Below are 19,117 nucleotides of genomic sequence, written 5' to 3'. Positions count from 1 at the left end.
ATGGCACTAAAAAAAAGAAAGAAAGAAAGAAAAGCAGGGGGGTGGGGAGAGGAGGGGGGAGGGTGATAGAAACTGGTAAAAGATGTTGTCTGCCAAACACTCCCCATGGACCTTACTTGAATCCTGAACCAAGTATTTGTGGCACAATCAGGGAAATGTGAGCACTTCCTGGATATTAGGTAATTTTATAAGTACTGCTTCTTTCCTATATGTTGTAATGGTATTGTGTGTATATGAAGGGGAAAAGTCCCTCTCTTAGAGACACATACTAAAGTATTTATGGACAAAGAGGAATAATGCCTAGGATTTACTTTAAAATAATCAACTGAGGTAGGAATCACTGAAGGGGATAATAGCCCCCCCCAAAAGAGAAAAAAACAATTGCCCATACGTTGATTATTTGAGCTGGTTTTGATATATGCACTTTTGTGAATGTTTCGAATTTTCCATGAATAAAAAGAAAAAGAAAAAAAGAAAGAAAAAGAGAACAAGAGATCTAGCAACAATTTTCAGGGTACGTAAGAATCCAGAAAGCCCTAGGCATAGTTCACAGGTGAGAGGAGAAGTGTGTTGTGAAATGCCGGCCCAGCCCCTTATTTTCCATGAGAAATCACAGCCCAAGAATGGAGCGGCTTGCTGAAGGCCACAGACCCAACCCATGGACACAGGCCTAGCAACCAGTGTCCAAATTCTTTAAGACTTAAAACTAAAAACAATTTTACTTTAAAAATTGCACATCCATGCATTAAAAGTTCACTCTGTCCTATGTCACCTCCATTTTGTCAGTTACTATATTTTTCAGTTCTAAAATTTCCACTGGTTTCTTCTGTACGTCTTTTTTGCTAACTTTCTATCTTTCCATTTGTTTCAAGAGTACCGTTACTTCTCAGGACATTTTAATAACAGTTGGTTTAAACTGTGTTTTAGTTTTTCCTGCAGCTTAAATAAAAGCCTTTTATCATCTCAGTCTCTGTGGGTAAGAAGTCTGGGTCAGTGTAAACCAGCAGAGCACTCTACCTAGGGTCTCACAAGGTCTGCGCAAAGGGACCGTGGCTGTGGGGTCTTATCTGGAAGCTCTGGAGAATGCATTTCCTGGCCCGTTCAGCTGTCTGGGTATAGGACTGAGACCCCCGTCCCTGCTGGCATCAGCAGCTGTAATATCCCATATTCCTGGAAGTAGCACCAGGGGGTGAAGGTCATGGGAGCCAAAATTCTGCTACCCCCAAGTCTCTGTCAGAGAACTGCAACACCTGTATCACCTTGGTTTTCGCCTGTCTTCTGTCTTCTGAGGTGGTGTTTTCCTGATTCTGCGTATGCTGGGAAATTCTGGATTGGATCGTGGACATTTTAATACTGTGTGTTATGAGATCCCGGATCTCGTTTAAATCCCATGGAGAATGCTGGTGTTTCTGCTTTAGCTGGGATCCAGCCACAGGCTGCGGACTCAGCCTCAACTCCATGTTCAGACGCTCCCTCCTCCCTGTGCACCATCACCCAGGGGCCAGCTTGGCTCCGAAGCTGTGGCCCAGCCCTTAGCTGAATTCCCAAAGTCCCTGGCAAGCTGTTCAGGGTCAGACCCACATGTATGCAGCTCGGTGTTGAGGCCCTAAGTTCAAAAGCAACTTCAGGGGTCACTTTGTTGAGCTCTTCCGTCTCCCCAGTCTCCCTGGAGTACTTTTCAGTTGCCTGGAGTGCCCCTTTCTCAGTCCTCCAGTCAGAAACCTGGGGCTTTAGTTACCTCTCTTCTGTGCACCTCCGCACTCTTGCCTGTGACCAAAGTACAGGAGGAGAGACAGAAAAAAGCAACTGGGGTTTCCTCTGCCTCGATCAGAGTTTCAGGCGTCTGCAGGCTCCAGGTGCCACAGCCTACTGAAGGACAGGGGAGAGGGGAGGAAAACAGCAGCCTTCTCCCATTCTCTCCTACAGCTCACAGTAGAAGGCTTCTCCTGCAGCACTCTGTTTGCACCTGGGGCCCATCTCTGGCTTTCAGATATGTTCAGACCCGACTAGGAATCCTGGAGGAAAAACCTCGCTGGTGCAGTGGTACTTCGAGTTCTGGTCTTGTCCCCAGTCCTCCTGTCACTATTGACTTGTCAGAGTCCTCCAATACCGGCCTCCAGGTAGCTGTCCTGCCTTTACAACCAAGGTCAGTGGGGGACAGAGTGTGGAGTGTGCTTATTCCATCTTCCAGGAACCAGAACTTGACACCCATGCATTTCAAAACATGTTTATAGTGGTTATCTTTGGGAGAGGGAAGGAGGGTGATTTTCTTTCTTTTTCTAATGTTCTGTTTTCAAATTGCCTCCAGTGACGAGTATACATTACTTCTGAAATCAGAAGGCTTTTCTGCAGACGACTGAGTAAGTACTACCTACTTTAGCAGGTAACTGGTGGGGGTACCTACAGTATGTCACTGCTCCCCCCTTCTAGGAGAGAGCGGTAATGACTACTGTCCTTCCTCTAGAAGCTGTGCTCGTTCTTCCTTCTAAAACAGTTCAGTAAAATAAAAATATTTCTAAGCACTCTCTGGAATCGATTTCCTGTTTAGGTATTGAGACTTGCTCCCCCAACGTTCACCTTAACAACTACTACCAAAGCACTTGGGACTTTAATTATGAAGGAGACAGGAGTTAATAAAGCCAAGTAAAAGTTAATTTGTAAAATTCCGTAGTGTTGTTTCTTCCTTCCCAAACACACTCCCATTAGGTGCCAGGAGATGCACTGAGCACCCTCACCGCTTGTACCCTCTACTGTGTTATCTGGCATCAAGCAAAGGGCCAGAACTGCCCCCACAAAAGCGTCATGACTCTAAAGCTATTCTGCTTCCGGCTTTTAGGCCCCTGACATGCACTGGTCCCTTCCACGGTCCTAGGAAAGGCCCTAAGCAAAGTGTGCCTATGGTTGTAGCCTTTGGTAGAATTTACAGAATACATTCTAATTGCAATCAACTAAGGCTGCTGCCTCTTTCCACTACGACATCATTCCCTTTATGTCAGGCAGCTTAGGAGGGGCTGCCGGCATTTTGGGGATGCAGCTAAGGTCACAATGGGTTGGAGACATGTTTAGTTTGGGTTTAGTGGGATGCGTTTATGTATGCAATTACTTCTTGTGCACACTTATCCCCAGCCAGCTCAGTGCAGACAGGGCTTCTAGGAACATTGACGTCATCCACCATGTCTGCCCACCAGAGGGCAGGGAACAAAGGTGCAGGGTCGGGGTTCTGTGGCAAACTGTACAGATCCGAGGGTGCCCGGCAGGGGCAGTGTGTGGGCTATGGGAAAGAACAAGGTTTGAAATATGGGGGGCCAGATGCTCATCTGTGGGAAAATTATCTTCAGACATGTTAAAACTGTAAGAGGAGAGATTAGTACCTAGTAGATAAAATTGCAGTTCTTGTCAGAAAAATAACTGTTAATGTAGTAGTATAATTATAAATGTACCATTATTTTTACTTTTTTGAATGGAATTGTACAAAATAGAATTTATCAGAATTCCTGCTTTTCTGAGATACAAATCTGCAGTTGTACTAGAAACAGCAAACACATATTATCTACAGGTGTAATCACGTTTTAAGCAACCTCACTATCAAAAAATTTTGGTCAACTATGCTACAGGGATCACTGAATGCTCTCTATTCTCTGTCTCATGAAGAGTTACATATGCTACTTTTATGCTATTTAGTAATGTTTTTACTATTAGTCAGCTTTTTCAAATGTGTAACTTTTTCTCATTCTAAATAACATTGTATTCTTTTTTTTTTTTTTTTTTTTTTAAGATCGACTGATTGATTTAGAGAGAGAGAGAGAAAGCGCACAGGAGAGAGACACCAGGGGGGAGAGGGAGAGAAAGTCCCAAGCAGACTCTGTGCTCAGAGCCCAACTCAGAGGGTCAATCTCATGACCCTGAGATCACAACCTCAGCCGAATGCCCAACCAACTCTGTCACTCAGGTGCCTCCACTGTATTCTTTTCCTTAAAGAGACTCCCTCCCTCAAATTGTATAAGCGTCAGGCCCTATAAAAGTTGGCATCTGCCCTTGCCCCAAATGAAATTTGATTAATTCATTCAAACATTTATTGAGCACCTACTCAATATGGAAAAAGTCTAAGTATGTAAGAACATGGGAGTTTATGGGCGAGAACCCTTCTTATCACAGTGGGAGAAAAAGGAAGTGTGTAAAATGGTGGTGGGTACCACTGAGAAAGGTAATTGAGACTGGCAGACAAGAATTTGGTGGGTGGCAAGAGAGGGAGAAGGCCTTCACAAGAAGGCATCTGTGTCAGGCCTAAAGACGGTCCTGGTGCATACTGCAACAGCCAGAGAGTCCCAAGGGATGGCCACTGCTAGGTGGCCACACCATGCCCACATCAGCTCATTTTATCCTCATGACCCCATCATATAGATCAAGGAACTCAGTCTCAGAAAGGTTAGTGACTTGCTGACGGTACTCAGCTCTGTGAGTGGCCTCAACCCTACACCGATTCCATGGTGTGCTGTCTCCTCTTGGTGTATTTTAGGGTCACGGAACTGATTCCCCCTGCCCACAGACTGGTGTTTTATAGTCATTATAAAAAGCAAAAATAAAAAGGTACTATAATGTAGGATGCAGTGATGTTTCCTTCTGTCCTGCAGCTGGGAGAGTCATCACTGCATCCTACATTATAGTACCTTTTTATTTTTGCTTTTTATAATGACTATAAACTAAAACACCAGTCTGTGTGTGTGTGTGGGGGGGGGAGTCAGTCCCATGACCCTAAAATAAAACTACTTATGTAACTAACATCCCTTCTCATCCTTGTCCACGTCTTCACAGATTTTACAACAGTATAATTACTGTGTACCCTAGTTTCGCCTTTTTGGGTAAGGCATATATTGACCAGATTTCCATAGATCAAACGGTTCAAATTTTGTCTGGAGGGAAGGACAGGAACAGGATTGCCAGAGCATGTTTACTGCCTGTGGAGTTCTCTGCCACACTGACAGGAATTGCATGTCAGAGTTTGTTTTCAAAACTGGGATTCCAAAATGAAAATCTTTACCATATACTGCTAGTTGCTCTCCAAAAAGATTAGACCAATTTACAGAATCACCACCAAGGTAACGATCCCCAGAAACCCACCAAACACTGGGCTTTATCATGTTAAGTTTTGTGTAAGTCTCACATTTTTGACTCCCTGTTGCCAAGGTAAGACCTGGAGTAGACCAGTACACTACAGTCCCCTGGTGCTCAGGACACTCAGGTCTCAGAGCACCATCCAAGTGACCTCAGCTGGACACTCAACTTTACAGTGGGCTCTCCTGCACGCTTACCGCCACTGCTGCGTGTAGGACACTCACGCTGAAGACGCACCGAGTGAGAGGGGCAGGTGGTAAGCTGATAAGAAAGTGGGCAAAGGAAAAGCAGGAACAACACTGAAAAGGTAAGCAGCAGAAAGAGAACTGTCATTGTCTGACTACTGAGGAGGTACTGAGGTGACCAAAAGCCAGAATGTGTGGACAGAGGGAATTACCCACTCATCAGTCTTCACTTTGTCAATCAGGTCCTGTATTTCCCTCAAAGCAGTCTAACCCTGCTTAAATACCGCCTACTTCGGGGCGCCTGGGGGGCGCCGTCGTTAAGCGTCTGCCTTCGGCTCAGGCGTGATCCCAGCGTTCTGGGATCGAGCCCCACATCAGGCTCCTGTGCTAGTAGCCTGCTTCTTCCTCTCCCACTCCCCTTGCTTGTGTTCCCTCTCTCGCTGGCTGTCTCTGTCAAATAAATAAAACAAAATCTTTAAAAAAAAAAAAATACTGCCTACTTCTCTCTACTGTCTACTCAGGTTATTTCTTCCACCTGATGATATAATGGCTAATGTTAATTAAGCACTTGCTGTGTGCCAGACACCTTACAAACAGCTCATCTATAGACACGTAGTCCTCACAACTACCATATGAAGCAGCTAAATTTTAACCCCATTTTATCAATAAGGAATAGAGACAAATGAATATATCACATACACTTCCTTTTTTGGGAAATGAATTAGTACAGAAGGACCCTGAAGTCTACTCTGAAAGGATGGTCAAGCATATAAACGTGCCAGCAAACTTCTGTATTTGGGGAAACTGCACGTCAGCATCTAGTCCAGACGGCTCAGTGCAAACTGCGCAGGGAGAAATCTGCAATAAGGCACCGGCACAGAAGCGGCATGGCCAGGACGTGATCCTAAACCGGTCTTTCCACTCCCTCTGCTTTCACGCAGGGCTGTGTGACCTAGCCAGGTCTCCTCGGCAGATTGGGAGAACCAAATAAAATCATCGGCATGAAGCATTTCACAACTCTTAACACAGAATTCTCTCTTTTGGTGTACGGGAACTCACACACATTTCAAACAGCAGATGCAGCAAATTAAAATATTTGGTATACAAGCAAAGGTTACTCCATGTCTGCCTACTCAAATGTCTTGTCCCATCTCTCTGGCAGAGAGAAAATCTGTGTCGTCTGTCCGAACGTAGTCTGCACAAAACCAACACTCTAATGCAATGCCACCTGATGGCTCTCAAACACATCCACAATGGTCCGGCCAAAACTATCTCACCGAAACAAACACACGAAGACAGAAAAACCACCCTTCACAGATTTAGCCCTAGGTTTTAAATCTTTCCATCCTCTCCTTACACTGTGTACTGACATTATTTCCTTCAACACATGATCACATTTCTGTTCTTCCCAGACATTACTGACTAGCACATGAGAGGCACTGGAGGCTGTGGCCACCAGCATAAGCGGAAAAAGTGCTTGTGTGATGCACTGGGCCATATTCTGGTCCCCGTTTTCCTTTGGAGGCCTCCCCCATGCCTTAGGAATATTTCTAGACCTTAGTGGACTAAAAATATTAGCACCTAACACCTCGTTCCCACCTTTAAGCTACAATAGAAATAAAGGCCAAGAAGGGCGTGGTCACAACCAGCCTGAGCTTTCACCTGTGGCTCCGCGTGGGCCTCCATGCGGGACGCTGCCCTGGGCCAACACTCCAGGGCCTCCACGCAGGACCCTTCCGGAACCCCCGCCGGACCTCCACGCGGGACGGCCCCCGGGCCGAACCTCCCCCCGGGGCGACCCCCGCCCCGACCCCGGGCCTCCACGCAGGACCCTCCCCCGGGCCTCCACGCGGGACGCCCCCCGGGCCGACCCCACCCCCCGCCCCCGGGCCTCCATGCAGGACCCTCTCCGGGCCGCCCCTGGGCCTCCACGCGGCCCCGGCGGCGGGCTCCGCACTCGCGGGCCCTCCTCGCACCCCGCCCGCCGATTGGAAGGCCTCCGGAGCCCGGCCGCGGACTTCGCCGGTGGACCACCGTCCTGAGGCGCCTGGCCGCCACGGGCCTCAGTGCCATTCCGGCCTCGGCCCGCCGCCCCCGCGCTCCCGCCCGCCCGCGGTCCCGCGTGCTCGCGGCCCTGCGTCCTCACCGGCCGGCCAGGCCCGCACAGTCGCCCGCTGCGGCCTCCCGGCTGCGCCAGCTCCGCCCGCTCACGACCGCCGCGCCCGACTGCCCGCGGGTCGCCTCCGCGCCTCAAGCTCCGCCCCGCGCCGCGCGCCCCGCCTGGGCCCGCCCCCGCCTCCGCGGACGCGCCGCCGATTGGCCTGCGGAGCTCTAGGGCGGGGCCTCTACGTCCCGAGCCTGGCAGCGCGACGCAGAGTTCTGATTAGTGAATGGACAGGGAGAAGGCGGGGCGAGAGAGGAGCGGCGGAATCGGCTGCCAATCAGCAGAGAATCGCCTTGTGAGGCGGTGCTCGGTCCTGGGCGGGGCCTCAGCTCGGGAGGCTGGCTTCAGCCCTGGGCGGGGCGTCAGCTCGCTGGGCCGGGGGCGGTTCCGGGCGCGGCTCCTTCTCTCCCGGCTCCCGCCCAGCCTGCAGTCCAGCCTGCCGCCCAACTCTCCCCTGTTGCAGTCCTGGGGCCGCCCGGACCATGGCCTAAGGCCACTGACGGCCCAACAAGGCTGTGCTGCGGTGGAGACTGGCCGCGCGGGGGAGGCCCACGGTCCTCTCGGCCTTGTGGTCTCCCCTTTAGCCTCACGACTCCCACCCGGGAATGGAAACGTGACTCTAGGCCCTGGGCCTCCCAGGCCCGCGACTACCAGGGGCACACACCTTCTTCTAAAGGTTCAGTGAACTCCTAGGCATCCTTCAAGATTCTGCCCAACTTGCCCCCAAGGGGGTAAGTGTGGGATCGACCTGGGCTCTTCCTTGAGGGGACCCCCTCCTAGTTTCACCTCCTGACCTTGGCCAGACCCGTCAGGTTCAAGAGCTCAAGAACTGACCCTCCCCACAGGGTAGCCTCAGGGTCTGAGGCTTAGCAGGGAGCCAGTCGGGCAGGCACATGGTGACAGCGGCTCAGCCTTGCGGAGAGGACCCTCCACCTCCTGCCCCCATGTTCCCCATCACTCCCTTGAGGCCTTTCCTCTAACTGGTCCCCAGCCCCATCAGGGTCCAGCGGCCCATCTTCACTGCCCCCAGGGTGGCACACGTCTCAGAGGTGGACCCCCCCCCCAAAAAAAAAGGTGTGGAGGGCCAGTAGGAGAGCCTGGTCAGAGGGGCGGGGGACTCCCTGGAGGCTGCAGGGCCTCTGCTGGCGTCCAACAGGAGAGTCCAGGGTTTGAGACAGGAAGGTGGTTCAGGAAGCACTGGCAGGTCCTCGGGTGCTCAGTGGTGGGGGGGCAGCCAAAAGGCCGTCCAGCCACCCAGACCAGGCTTGCAGTCCAGGTGTAAACAATGTCCTCTAGTAAGCCGTAGCGCTCTCCATAGCCGTCTCTTCTTAGAAATATTTAGAATAGAATTTCCTAGATCTCTTCCAATTGTTTATATTTCTATTTAGTAGTTACTGCTACAGTGAATGAGATCCCTTTTCCTGCTCCATTTTCTAACTCGTGAGTAGACATCACCGAACTCTTACTAGTGCTCATTTTTAGCACACATTCTCTCACTTTAAGTAGATGGTCAGATCACCTGTCATTAATCACTCCCTAGTCTTTATGCCTCTTTCTTCTGGGCTGGGATCGCCAATACAAAGTTGGGTACTGGTGCAAATAATTCTTCCTGATTTTATGCACAGACGTTCTGCAGGGCTTTGAACCTGTCCCAGAAGACTTCACACCTTCATAAAAAACCAATAATAACTCTTCACTTAATAGCCAAACAATAGTGCTTTATTCATAAAAGGTTAGTTTCAATGGATACAAAACTGTGTAAAATAAGTTTTCAAAATACACTTCTATAGGTAAAGATTATCTCTTAGTGAAAGCAATTATCTCTAAGTGAAAGTATTTATTTAGATTTGGGCAGCAAAACAAAGGGGGATGTAAAGTGAGACAGTGTAGTCCACCCACCCCGCACAGCCCTTATCAGGTGGTGGCTGGCCCTAGTAGTTTGACACAAACATACAGAGGCCTGCAGCCACGACGACACATGTGACCCCAGCTCCACCTTTTAAACAGATTTTACTAGTGTACTTAATGCCAAAATAACCCAGATAGCTGGCCTTTCACGGAGGTGCTCTAAAGTCACTGAACACTTCACACTTTCTCCTGGTAAGAACTTTGTACAACTGTACGTGAACCCAAGGCTTGTGAATAGTCACCATTATGCAACAGTGAAAAGACAAAGTTCTTGAGAACACCTGATTACTGTCTATAGCCTGCCTCTGTGACTACCTGTTTCAACCCCATCACTTTGTTTTGTCTGGCCCAAGCAAACACTCTTCCCATCCTCAGGGGAAGCGTTTTCTGCATCTCTGCCCCTCCTGTTAGAGCAAAATGAAAACAAAGAGCCAACACCTGCTCCCTCCAGGTGTCCTTTCACCCGTCACTTTCTGGGGCCCACTTTCCCAATGTCAGTAAAAATGTTGAAAAAAGCAAGCCCCAGAGCCCCTCAGTGCCCCTTGGAGGAAGGGAAGGACCAAGGCCACAGAGCACAGAAAAATGATCTGACTGGTGGCGTCCACCAGTCAGGCCACGGTGCAGATTTGAAATGTCCTTCAGTCTCACCAGACACACTGGGAAGTTTGTAGTACACATAACGAAGGATGTGACAGTGGCTGAAAATGGACAACAGTCTGCACATAAAAAAATGATCGCTGCTATTTGCCTCCTTTCAGGAAACTATCAATAATTTGAGAACCAGTTAAAGGAAAGCCAAATCAGGAAAACCTGGTTGGCATTCAGGCAGCATGGGGCCACGAGCGCGCAGGGCCTAGGACAGGCCTGGGTTTAGAGGGCTACCCCCAAAGGACCTTGATTCTCACTGCTCAGGCAGATCTTATAAACCTGTAGTTATAGAAAGCACACTAGAGTGCCATATAAAAATATAAAAAGGCTGGTTTCTAAATATATCATTTATTAATTTTCCTTAAAAAAGTAACTTTGCATGGTAGTTGATTAAAAATCGTTTATTGGCTCTCTCTGCATGGCTAAGAATCGCTGCTGTAATAGGAAAACCGGAGCTCAGTCCGCAGCGGAGTATAACCAGTAGCACTGGGGACACTACAACACGTGGCTTGTGGCAGGTCTGGGCAGCGCAGCTTAAAAAATGACCTAGCATCAGAATCCAAAGACTTCTTAAAATTTGCCCCCTAATTGCCCGTTTTTAAAAGAGCTATTTTAGTATACACGTATCATATTAGATAATAATTCTATTGTTTTACTTGGTAAAAAAAAAGTAAATGTGCAGATGAATTAACAATATTGAATTATAGCAGCAAAACTGGTTTTAGGTGTTGTGCTCAAAGCCAAGCGAAGCAAGGGAGAATCTCCATCTTGGTGACCTGGTAGATAAACGCCCTGTAGACGCCAGCTCATCTTTCCGTATCACTGGGTCCAAGCAGCTAGCACCCAGGCACATGCTGGCTGAGTCTGAATGTTCCAGAAAGGAAATCGAGAGTGCTCAACAATTAGTCAGGCCAGCCAAATCAAAGAAATTCAATGTTAGTTATACATACTGACTGATCCTGGAAATGAGTCCAACATTAGTGGTTAGTTAAGGTGGAAGAAAAATGAAAATGGAAGGTTCACCTCACAAAATATAAAGTATAACATAGCAACGACATACAAATGTTAAAAGTACTTCATACAAAACACATCAGAAGTTTAAAAAAAAATTAAGTTCTCAGGCACAGGTACTGTAAAATGTGGATGGGCACCCCTCCAATAATCTCTCGGAAACACGCAGCTGTAGTACTTGTGCGGAATGTTCTCTGTATCTTGCGAAGTGTTTTCTGGAAAAACAGAACACAACATATTTAAATGAAAGCGGTGCAACACTCACTGCTATGACCAGTAACAGCATCGTTTTCTGTAAAACGAAGGGCACAAACTGAGCAGAAGGTTGGCTCCCGTGACCAGAGTTAACTAAATCAAAACATCTCTTGGGAACCAGAAGCACTGCCAAATTGCAGAGTATGAAAAAATATAAATTAGTTGTGTATACCCAAAGGAGATTCTACCTAATTTCATAAATTTTTAAAATTTAGAGAAGCAGCAAGATCAGAGAAAATGAGCAAACATCTGTCACCCCGTCCTGCCTCAAGTGAGCCCCACCCCTCAGAAGTCCCGTTGCTTTCTAATACAGCAGCCTTTCCGCATCAGGTGCCAAACCCACTCGTGCAGACTCAGCCTCATGGGGTCGGGAGTGCTGACACTTCAGCAGTTACAGGAGTACAAGCAAATAACTTCAAACCCTGCCACACCACAGGATCCTCATCGGGGCCGTGGACTCAGCGCACACGCTGGGGACTGTTCTAGGGCGACAACACGCTGCTGACAGTAAACCACCAACTCTGGCCCAGGTGGGGGGTTTCTGTGGACATTTTCGCTCCAGTAACTGGTTACACCGAACACTTGTATTTGTGCACTTCATATGTATTTTGAAACCTTTCCCCATGAGCCACAAGGGCAGGGGTGTTGTTTTGGTGGCCAGTGCTCCCACACACCCTGCAGGTCCTTCCTCTATCACCTGTGCGTCTGCCATGGAGGACTCCTGCTAGACGTCCCAGGCTCGGGGCTCCTTGCCTTCTGTCTCGTCAATCCTGCCCTGTGTCAGCTAAGCCTCAGCTCACTCGTGTCCCCGCATCACCTCCTCTTGTCAAGAACATTCTCCTGCGTCTACAATCAGGCCCCCACCTGTAGTGGACTCCGGACCTGCACCCCTAGTTTCCCGTCCCCAGCTCTGTGCCTGTGGCCAGCACCAACTCAGTCTGCCTAGCCCCAGGCATCTCTCTTCCAGGGAGCCGTGTGCCTCTGCCCCAACCGCACGTAGCTGCTCCCTCCTCTGGCCTGTATCTGACTTCACCTCTCCGTCCTTCCTCTACAAGGTGATGACAGCAGGCACCCAGATAGCTCTGAATGCCCACCTGTCCACAGGGCAGACGGGAGTAGACATCTGTTTTCTCCCAGTCCCGGGTCCCTGATGTCTGCAGATTCCCTTCCAATAGGGAGGCCAGAGCACAGCAGGCCAAACATCTACATGACTCACTGATTGCCATGGGGCAGAGCAGAGCTGTGGCAAAGAGTCGGAAGTCAGCAGTCCCCCTTGAGGTCCCTGGCCCACCAGGCATAATCTGTTTTAATAACACTTTCAAAACTCTCTTTGAAGAGATGTTTTCAGCTGTAATAAGTTTCTAATTGCATGACTAATAAAGGTTACTTTAATATTTAATTTGTCTTCATTAATTATATTTGTAAGCTCAGAAAAACGGAAAGTCTTTACTAGACAGGCAGAGCTGAGGAGAAGCTTCCATTTTTTAGAGGCTGCCTGGTCTCCTCGAATGCCAGCAAAAGAGTTAAAGCACAAGAGCTTCAAAACGCAAGACACGAGGAAGACAAGAGGGAACCGCCTGTCACGACGCTTAGGTTGAGGCGTCTGAAGGCGCATCCGACCTCTCGGCTTTACCTCACACGTGGTGCCCATGGAGCCCGCCGTCGCCGTCCCCACCCTGCATCTGCAGCTGCATCTGCGCCTGCATCCTTGCGATCATCTCCTGCATACGGCGAAGCTACGGGCACAGGACATAGGGACATGTCACTGGTTCTCAAGGTCCCACCTTCCCTGGACACTCTTTATGGCTGTTGTGTGATTCCTAAAATCTCAACTTCCACGCTTTCCCCAAAACGCAACAAGGAGTTAACACACAAAAACCCTTACAAATCAGTAAAAGAGCAACTCAATAAAAAACTAAGCAAATGATAAAATGCAATTCTGGTAGGAAACAGAAATTAGCAGTAAACTGAAGAGTTAAGAAAGACAACAGAAGGTGCTTTTTAACCTAAACGGTGGGAAAGAGGCTGCCGCTACCAGGTGGGGAGTGGGCTGGGAACTTCTCGAGGCAGCAAGGCCCCTGCTGCTCACGAGGCGGATGGGCCTCCCCCGCCACTCTCAGCAGTTTCCACCACTACGGTTTCCACTGGTTTAGAGAGGCTTCTAGCACGTTATTATGAAATATTTACCCGAATTTTCTTCAAGTAACTTTGCAGTCATGCTTTTAACATGTAAGTACTTTAATCCATATTGAATTAATTTGTCCAAAGAAGTGAGTTTTATTTCTGTTTCCAAAAGGCTGGCCTGTTTGAGGATTTCCTGGATACACTTGGATTCGCCTGGATTCCACAGCTCTAACAGACCCCAACGCCACTTCTACCAGACACCTTCCCATACTTCGGACCCACTTCTAGATGTGAATTTCATCAGCCCGTCATGCCCGAGCCACGCTCTGGATGTCTATGAGCGGCAGAGCTAACCCTCCTTCATCAGTGTGTGTTCACGGGGCCTCCTGTGCTTCCCATTCCCCGTCTTCAGACCAAGCGTCAGATCTACTTCAGCAAGCTGCCCCCTAGAAGAACTTCACAGACCAAACCACTCTGCAGGAATGGCGTTCAGTTTAGAGAGAACTGTGATCTTTGCCATGAGAAACCTGCCTGAAGTCAGGCGTCCATTTAAATTTTGAAAATTGTTTTCAGTAGTTTTCTGGTTTCTTCTCTGTATCAGTCCTCCATTTTTTTTTTTTTTAAAGATTTTATTTATTGGACACAGAGAGAGACAGCCAGCGAGAGAGGGAACACAAGCAGGGGGAGTGGGAGAGGAAGAAGCAGACTCCCAGCGGAAGAGCCTGACGTGGGGCTCGATCCCAGGACTCTGGGATCACGCCCTAAGCTGAAGGCAGACGCTTAACAACTGAGCCACCCAGGCGCCCCAGTCCTGCATATTTCTTCTTAAATTTTTCTTAATGGGTGTAAATGGCAGTTTCTTTCTTTATATTTTCCAACTTGTCTATACATATTGTCTATGTATAGGAAAGCTACTGAATTTTGAATATTTTACTAAATTACTAAATTCACTAAGCTTCAGGGACTAAAGTCACTAAATCTGCACTATTTCCAAGTTTCTCCCACTAAATGGCTACTGGAAATCAAATGATAACACATGTAAGGCAACATTCATACTACACACAGTTGTACACACAATAAAATAGATTATATGTAATACAGTCCTTAAAAAAATAAGGAAGGAAAACTGTAATGATCTGTGGACGTACACCAACAATATCCTTCTTTACCTACCTCTGCTTCCTTCTCCAGCAGGATCTGATCTTTGTTCATGTCCTCGTTTTCCACTTTTCTAAAAGTTGAAAGAAATTACAATTATAATATTTTAACAGATTTAGTTGGTGATTTTGATGACAAATACCCAAAGTAAAATTTCACTTTACATTTCTGAGAAAGTATTTAAAATTACCTATTTATCACTTTTCTGACTAACATGAATGAATAAGATAAGAAAGAAAGATGAAAAAAAAAAACCACAGCACAAGATGGTGAATTTGAGAAACTTCTCTAAGTCCAAGGGGGGGTGGGGCACTCGTCCTCATTTACTCAAGGAGTAACAGCTACCATCAGGAGGGTGGACGGGTCTTAATGGACACAGACTGTGACAAGGACACTTGAACAAGGAGCAGGGTCTGAGCATACAGGCTGAGGAGGCCGGCGGGGGAGGATCTCCGAGTGGTGAGGGCACAGCTCTTCACCGGTGCGCACCCGGCTTCCTGGTCGGCCTCTAAAACCTTACTTAGTATCTGGTCCCCAGATAAGGAACACAATAAAGCAAACCTTAACATACACCCTGTATATATACACAGATCTACCAGATATCAAAACATGCGAATATTTTAATAAATGACAACACAGCCGTCCCCCGATCCGCGGTTTCAGTGACCCCGCTCGGCCGTGGTCGGGAGGCACATGATCCTCCTGAAGAGCCGCGGAAGGTCAGCGGGAGCCCAGCGCCGCATCGCAGCGCCTCCGTCACTCGCCCCCTCCCGCTCCCCCGCTCCCCTCCCCACATGCAGATTTTCACACCTTGCATCATCACTGGAAGAGGGGTAAGTACACAGCAAGATGAGATTTTGAGAGACCATATTCACATAACTCTGACTGTAGTACATGGCTGTAACGGTTTCATTTTATTGTTGTTGTTAATCCTGCACGTGTGCCTGATTTAGAAATTAAACTTTATCACAGACACGTATGTATAGGAAATAGGGGTGTGTGTATAAAGCTTAGCTCTCTCCTCAGTTTCAGGCACCCACTGGGGGTCTTGGAAAGGACTCCTGTGGATCAGGTGTGTGGGAATTCATTATTATTAATGATGCAGATCACCTGATACCTTAGCTAAGCAGAGATGTGGTGTGATCAGACATAAGTCAGGTCACAAAACACAGATCTCGAATAAAACCTATTACGATGGTGAAAGAGGAAAGGCGAGGGCACTGTGTGCCTTTCTTAATAGCAGGTAGGTCTGTCCTCATTTACAGACAGAGTGATGCTCTTGAGACCAGTCTTTGGCCTTTCCACCTAAAGCTGTTCTTTGCATGCAGATGGGTGAAGTTACCTTTGACAGGTTACAAAAAGCAAGATACAGTGACATTAGCACCAAATCCTGTTGCTTAGAGCCAGGAAGGCCCAGAAGGACAGGTAGAAGGGAGGGACAGTGTGACTCCGTGACACAATATGGATAGAGGGGGACAGCATGAGGTGGGGCAACAACCTGCCGCCTCTTTTGAGCCTCTCGGAACGGAAGTTTTCATAGTGAAGGTCCTGGGTCACCTCCTGGAGATCCTGCATGTGGGTGCTGAAAGAGAGAAGGGCACAGAAGGCCGGCTGTGTGTGGGAGCCGCCCGCAGGGAGAAGCACCAGTAGCTCAAACCCCACCTGTTACTTGCTGAATTGTACACGAAGTGGCTGGAGTTTTGGACACAGGGTTGAAGCTGTGGAGGTTTCTCTCCTCCCTCCCACAACAAACAGGCAGAAACACAGCCCACAGAGCCCGGAGAAGAGGCCCTTCCACGCGGCCTGGCCTACAGGCACTGCCAAGCTGTGCATGAGACCATCACCAGTGCACAGAGGTATAGACTTTAGCGGATTCTTTTAGGTAAACAATGCCTGAAAGAACAACACAGTTTTCTAAAAGGGCTTATGGAAAACATGCAATTCAAATATTCCTGACTTCTTAGTTTAAGCTACGAAAAAGACCATACAATGAAGTATTAATATTTTCAATAAACTAGAAATAGGACTTTGAATCTTCTAATCATCTCAGAAAATATTCGTAATTTTCTTGGTTCAGCTTTTTCAAATACTTAAGCAGTCAAGAATGAGTAAAGATAATGCATTCTTATCTGCTCAGAATGTAGGGAAACAGACGGGGAGTGCTGGCAGAGGGCTGGCATGCTCTCCCTCACTCTAAGAAACACACGACACACAGGAAGGCTCCATCTGCAGCCTCCACGACAGCAGTGCGACCATAAGGACCCGTCCTGCACTTCCTGTGTAGTGACTGAATTATGTTTAATAAAGCTCAGTTGTTTTAATCAATTTTTAGTTCCTCAAAATTTATCTAGATCGCCCACTCTCTGATGGAGTAAAGGGGTTTCCGATTTTAGCAACACTCTTTGTCCTAGCCTCTTGATTCAAGAACAGTAGCAACCGCTGTCACTAAATGTGAACTTCACTTTCTAGAGGAAAACGTCTGCTCTTGTAGTTAGGTCTGGTGCAGGTGCAAAGAATGCACCTTTAGTAGCATGTTTCAGCCCAGAGTGGAGAAGCTGCTGCGCAGCCGGCCTGAACATGTGCTCCCAGAGAAGGAAGTGTCCCATGTTTGGTGTGGCCATACCACACTGTACATCTGGTCTACTTTCAGCGTCAAGAGAGCTGGGAGACTAGGGAGGAGGGTTTGCTAAGCACTTGGCCTCGAGAGGGACAGGCTGGTTCCGCAGCATTGAGTCCCAGGCAGCCCCCGGGGAGGGCCTTGCACAAGACGCCGCAGCAGCCCCCCTACCCGCCCCGCAGTCAAGAAGCTCCGCTCTCTGCGCCAGGCACTGGCCACAAGGGTGCCCGGGGGTCTTACATGAGCATCGTCCGCAGCTTCAGAAAGTCGTTGTGCTCCGGGTTCTCCACCTCCACAACGCCCCATGGGTAGAGGCGGCCTCTGACCTTTTTGCCCTTGGCTTCAATCAACTGATTGGATCCAACCACAGAGAATGGGATGCTGGCCTAGAAAGAGACACACTAGGTGGAGAGGCTCCACACAGGGAACCCCAACTTTCCCTGTGAACACGAGCACACACAGGTTGAGCACACCGCGGCTAACCATGTGCTTCCCTGGCAAGATACAACATTTTACTCAGAAGTGACAGGCATTTTCCATATGGGAAAAATTATATGAAACAAATGAAACCCCTAATAAGATTCCTAAACCTTACGTGACAACTATGTCAAAATACATTTAAAGCAAAAATACTATTGTAACTGAATGTACCAGACAATCTGTCAAAAGCCAGCCTTCCAGGATGTGGCCCTTTGTCAACTCCTTTCACGGCCCTGATAACCGGGAACAGGAGTGACTCGAGCTGGGCACCTGGAGAGTGCTCTTACCTTGAGAAGTCTAGTCTGCTCTTTAAAGTCCTCATCTTCATCTGATTCTGCATCAGGTAAGTGATAGATTTTGATGTTATGTTCTTCAATTTCATCCAGAATCTGAAAGAATGACAAATCAGGGGAAATTTTACCAAACCGCAAGACATTTCAATCAAATCTACTAAAAATATATCAGAACTATCCAACCGTCAATACAGAATTAAACTGATAACTGATTTTCAAATAATTTCATCGACTGTTGGAGCAGTATTTATGCTTGCCTTCTGAGTGGTCCTCTGTCCAGAGTAAACAATAACGCACCAGCTTTAGCACATAAAGCAGCAGATGAACGACAACACCAGCACAGCAGCGCCCAAGAGGAAACCGCACAGCACAACCAGCCTCGGGAACCACACACACCCCAGGAGCAGTGCAGCCAGATGCTGCAGGCACCGGAAGAGCCACAAGCGTTGCCCAAGGAGGCGAACAGAGGAGGGAGAGGCAAGCGGGGGAATAATCTTGTTTAAAGCTCCGAGGGGAGGACACCCAGGCTATGTTTCGGGAATAGTAAGAAATCCAGAATGGCTGGAAAGTAAGCCTTCCAGTTGGGTAAGCCAGAGGGACGACTGGAGTCACCAAGTAGAGCGTTCCCTCAATGCCAGGCTGGGCTCTGGGTTTCACTCCACAGGGAACAAGCGGCAGCAGGAGAAACAAACACTCCAACCAACCAGGCTGCAGAGTGGCCTAGGGGGGACGGAGCAACCTCTGTGCTGGGCACTCCAGCAGGGACAAGCAGACTGGAGCTCCGCTTACTCTCCTGCAGGGTCCTGGGGAGATACACCAAGACGGCAGGAATATCCCTACTTTGGACCCTAATCTGGCAATGGATCTTTTTAATGGGAACTCTCAGGTCTTTATGATCAAAGTCCTCGAACCTGACACACTATCTGCACTAATTCAGGATTCATGAAGAGGTCTTCCTCCCCCCCCCCGCCCAGTGTCCTTTCAGCGTCCTCACTCCTAGAGGAGGCAGAGGAACAGGCTCACCCGTGGGAGAAGTTAGGCAGTGAGCACGAACCTGCCGCATCTCTTCCCCTTTCCTGCCCGTTATCCATCCTTGCTGGCCCCAGCTGCTCCGTGCCGGCCCCATCAAGACAGGATGAGAATCGAGGTGAGACATACATAA

General features: G+C 48.4%; 2 protein-coding genes across 10 annotated transcripts in view; both read right to left on the bottom strand.

Moving 5' to 3' along the window:
- Positions 1 to 7,542, bottom strand: part of FARP2 (FERM, ARH/RhoGEF and pleckstrin domain protein 2) — a 108,155-nt gene extending 100,613 nt beyond the window's left edge. For 4 of the 6 annotated variants that reach the window (XM_048214035.2, XM_048214036.2, XM_048214033.2 and 1 more), the window contains exon 1: positions 7,444 to 7,534. The gene's annotated coding sequence lies outside the window, so the exon portion shown is untranslated. Of the gene's footprint in view, positions 1 to 7,443 lie in introns of all 6 variants that reach the window. The other 2 variants (XM_048214037.2, XM_026490852.4) reach the window with 1 other exon arrangement.
- Positions 7,543 to 9,158: 1,616 nt separating this feature from the next.
- Positions 9,159 to 19,117, bottom strand: part of SEPTIN2 (septin 2) — a 32,574-nt gene continuing 22,615 nt past the window's right edge. For 3 of the 4 annotated variants that reach the window (XM_057306300.1, XM_026490900.4, XM_026490908.3), the window contains 6 exons: positions 17,950 to 18,051; positions 17,423 to 17,568; positions 16,064 to 16,147; positions 14,581 to 14,638; positions 12,917 to 13,019; positions 9,159 to 11,243 (listed from right to left, as the gene is read on the bottom strand). In XM_057306300.1, the coding sequence (XP_057162283.1) occupies positions 12,918 to 13,019; positions 14,581 to 14,638; positions 16,064 to 16,147; positions 17,423 to 17,568; positions 17,950 to 18,051 (492 nt within the window). In that variant the 3' untranslated portion in view covers positions 9,159 to 11,243; position 12,917. Of the gene's footprint in view, positions 13,020 to 14,580; positions 14,639 to 16,063; positions 16,148 to 17,422; positions 17,569 to 17,949; positions 18,052 to 19,117 lie in introns of all 4 variants that reach the window. The other variant, XM_044380346.3, reaches the window with a different exon arrangement.

The sequence above is a fragment of the Ursus arctos genome, unplaced genomic scaffold (assembly GCF_023065955.2).
Source record: "Ursus arctos isolate Adak ecotype North America unplaced genomic scaffold, UrsArc2.0 scaffold_1, whole genome shotgun sequence".
Classification (NCBI taxonomy): Eukaryota; Metazoa; Chordata; class Mammalia; order Carnivora; family Ursidae; genus Ursus; species Ursus arctos.
The sequence above is the reverse complement of the archived record's forward strand: the minus strand, read 5'-3'. Positions and strand labels throughout refer to the sequence as shown.